Raw genomic sequence first — 3279 nt, 5'->3', positions numbered from 1 at the left:
TGGTGAATTCTTATAATATTAACTCTTAAAAAAATTCACAGCATATTAAAAATTTAAAAATTATAAGCCATCATTATGCAGATGTAGTTTAATTGACACAAAATCGTATGGATAATACAAATTAAAGTCTCTAAGGCACTGTTTCGATCAAAAGTTTTTGAAATCTATAGACAAAATTATGAATTTGAAAATTCTATCATTTAAAATGGACATAAATTGATAAGGTTTTTTTTGAAATAATAACAGTTTACAACAATTCCTCATTATTTCAAAATGATAAATTCTACTTTTCAAAATGTAATCAAATGAAGGATTCTGAAGGGTTAGTGATTCCAAAAAATGGATTCTTATAACATTTTATCATATGTTAAAACAATGCACTCTAATACTATAAAAACTACAAAGTCCATGAAATTTGTTCCTTTAAAATCCCCCAATTCAAACAGTTTTAGTTTTAGTTTTTGTTTTTTAAACAGACAGCCTTAGTTCAAATTTTCATAAGAGTGGGTTTACAGCACTCGTATTTACTCGATTTAGGCAAAACAAATTAATTTTTTTGAGAAAAAAATTTATGTAAACTCTATTCAAAGACAATTCTAAGTTTGGTGTTAGACATTTCACTTTCAGGCTATTTTTTTATTTTTGAATAAACAACTGTATTTTCAGTACTTTCTTAAAATTGAATTGATTTGAAAATATTAGCATCTAAATTAAAATAATTCTTAACCCAAAATTTACCTTTAAATTTATGAAATATATTATTCAAAATAATATTTTTAAACCAAACATTTGATCCTAACTGATCTACAATTATCTTATTTATTTATTTATAAAATCTACAATTTTAACAATTTTTTTTTGAGATAACAATTTTAACAAATATTAATAAATGTATAACATCATTAGAATACTACAAAATTATAAAATAAAATAACTCCATTACAGGAAAAACAAAATAAAACAGCTCCCCCAACTTCCAAAAAAACATCACAGAGTTGAGAAAAAACACACATATATCTGTCCAGCATTTAGTGTCCAAAAACCGCGTCATTTTCTCTCTGCACAACAATGGTGACGCCCCTAGTCCTCCGTCGTCTTCTCCTCCTCTTCGTACTACTAGATCTCTTCTCCGCCGTGGCCTCCGCCTCCGCCTCCGCCAACACGACAACAACAGAGTATCTAAAACTCCCATTACTCCACAAAACCCCATTCACCACCCCAACACAAGCCCTCTCATTCGACTTAAACCGCCGTCTCTCTCTTCTCAACAACCACAAACTCACCTCCTTCAAATCCCCCGTTATCTCCGGCGCTTCATCCGGCTCCGGCCAGTACTTTGTGTCCTTACGCATTGGTACTCCGCCGCAGACGCTTCTCTTAGTGGCGGACACTGGCAGCGATCTCATTTGGGTTAAATGCTCCGCCTGTAAAAACTGCTCACTTCGCTCGCCACGCTCCGCATTTCTCGCGCGTCACTCTGCTTCATTCTCTCCGTTCCACTGCTTCTCCAAGCAATGCCGGCTTGTCCCCCACCCGCACCCGAATCCGTGTAACCGCACGCGCTTACACAGTCCGTGTAGATACGAGTACTCGTACGCTGATAGTTCGGTTACCAGTGGATTCTTCTCTAAAGAGGCTTTGACTTTGAATACAAGTACTGGTAAGTTAAAAAAACTCAACAGCTTGTCTTTCGGGTGCGGGTTTCGGATCTCGGGTCCTAGCTTAACCGGTGCAAGTTTTGAAGGTGCTAACGGTGTTATGGGTTTGGGTCGGTCCCCCATTTCGTTTTCTTCACAGTTGGGTCGTCGTTTCGGTAATAAATTCTCTTATTGTCTGATGGACTACACTATATCTCCACCTCCTACTAGTTTCTTAACAATCGGCGGCGGCGGCGATGGTGGTGTCGAAAACGGCGTCGTTTCCAGGAGTAAAACGATGCGATACACGCCGTTAATTGTTAACTCTTTGTCGCCAACGTTTTATTACATTGGGATCAAGAGTGTTTTCATCAATGGTGTGAAATTACCGATTGATCCTTCCGTCTGGTCAATTGATGATTTGGGTAACGGTGGAACCATTATTGACTCAGGGACGACATTAACGTTTATAACGGAGCCAGCTTACAGTGAGATTCTAAAGGCTTTTAAGAAGCGGGTTAAGTTACCGAGTCCGATTCAGTTAACACCCGGGTTTGATCTTTGTATGAATGTATCGGGCATTTCGAGACCGGTTTTGCCGAAAATGAGATTTGAATTCGCTGGTGGGTCGGTTTTTTCGCCGCCTCCGAGAAACTATTTTATCGAAACGGGTGACCAAGTGAAGTGTTTGGCGGTTCAACCCGTTAACCCAGATGGCGGGTTTTCTGTATTAGGGAATCTTATGCAGCAGGGATTTTTGTTGGAGTTTGATAGAGACAAATCGCGGCTCGGTTTTTCACGTCGCGATTGTTCATTACCGTGACAGATTAAACGATGCCGTTTTGGTTATTTTTAATTTTTTTCTTATTGAATTTTTAATGATCAATTGTTGCTAAATATATAAAGTTTTTATATTTTGGACATTATGAAAGTTGCCTTTTTATCCAGGAGAAAATGAAAATTGGGATCAACACAATATCATTTTAATTGTATTTTTTTATTACTATACCCTTTTTATCTTTGACTTCCTTTAATTTCTAAAAATGGTTATGTAAAGGGGTGGCCTTATTTATCCCCAACAAAAGGAAATATCATACAATGAAAGTGTAAATTTTAAATGTACAGCTGATTCTGAAAGAAACCACAAAAGGTAAAAGTTAAGCTCATTTAGAAAAACCTAACAAAGAGGTAAAAGTATAACAATGTCCATAAAACAACAATGCCTGAATCAATAATCTTACTCCCATAAATCAAGACCTACGTAGCAAGTATACTAGCACGGAAAAATAAAAAAATTGGACATGGATATTGATAACGTAGCACATCTAGTAGGGGCGAAGCAACCTCGCCAGGAACGAACATCGCTAAGTCAAGCATTTCACCGACCTGGTAACAATTTCCGACCTTCTTGAAACCATAGAACGCATGACTTGGGGGGTCACCGGATCGATGGGAATTCAAACATCATCCGAGACAATCATGCCTGATAAGGTCGGACCAAGAATCTTACCCGAGCTCTGAAGTATGTTTGACTTAGACCTAAGCCGAGCTTCGAGCTCCTGAGCCCGAAACACTGGACCACCTAGTCCGAGATCTGGGCTACTCCCAGGTACGGGAACCATGATAACTTGACTCCCAAGTT

General features: G+C 37.8%; 1 protein-coding gene across 1 annotated transcript; it reads left to right on the top strand.

Moving 5' to 3' along the window:
- The first annotated feature begins 961 nt into the window (after positions 1–961).
- On the top strand, positions 962–2624 carry LOC126675219 (aspartyl protease family protein 2). The gene has a single exon (XM_050369828.2). The coding sequence runs from the start codon at positions 1069–1071 to the stop codon at positions 2458–2460; it is 1392 nt and encodes a 463-aa protein (XP_050225785.1). The 5' UTR covers positions 962–1068; the 3' UTR covers positions 2461–2624.
- The last annotated feature ends 655 nt before the right edge of the window (positions 2625–3279 follow it).

Source organism: Mercurialis annua, linkage group LG3 (genome assembly GCF_937616625.2).
Source record: "Mercurialis annua linkage group LG3, ddMerAnnu1.2, whole genome shotgun sequence".
Lineage (NCBI taxonomy): Eukaryota > Viridiplantae > Streptophyta > Magnoliopsida > Malpighiales > Euphorbiaceae > Mercurialis > Mercurialis annua.
Note: the sequence above shows the minus strand (reverse complement) of the source record. Positions and strands in the feature narration are given on the sequence as shown.

Bases quoted from the DNA above. Each gene is read 5' to 3' on its own strand.
- LOC126675219 (XM_050369828.2), top strand. From the start codon at position 1,069: ATGGTGACGCCCCTAGTCCTCCGTCGTCTTCTCCTCCTCTTCGTACTA.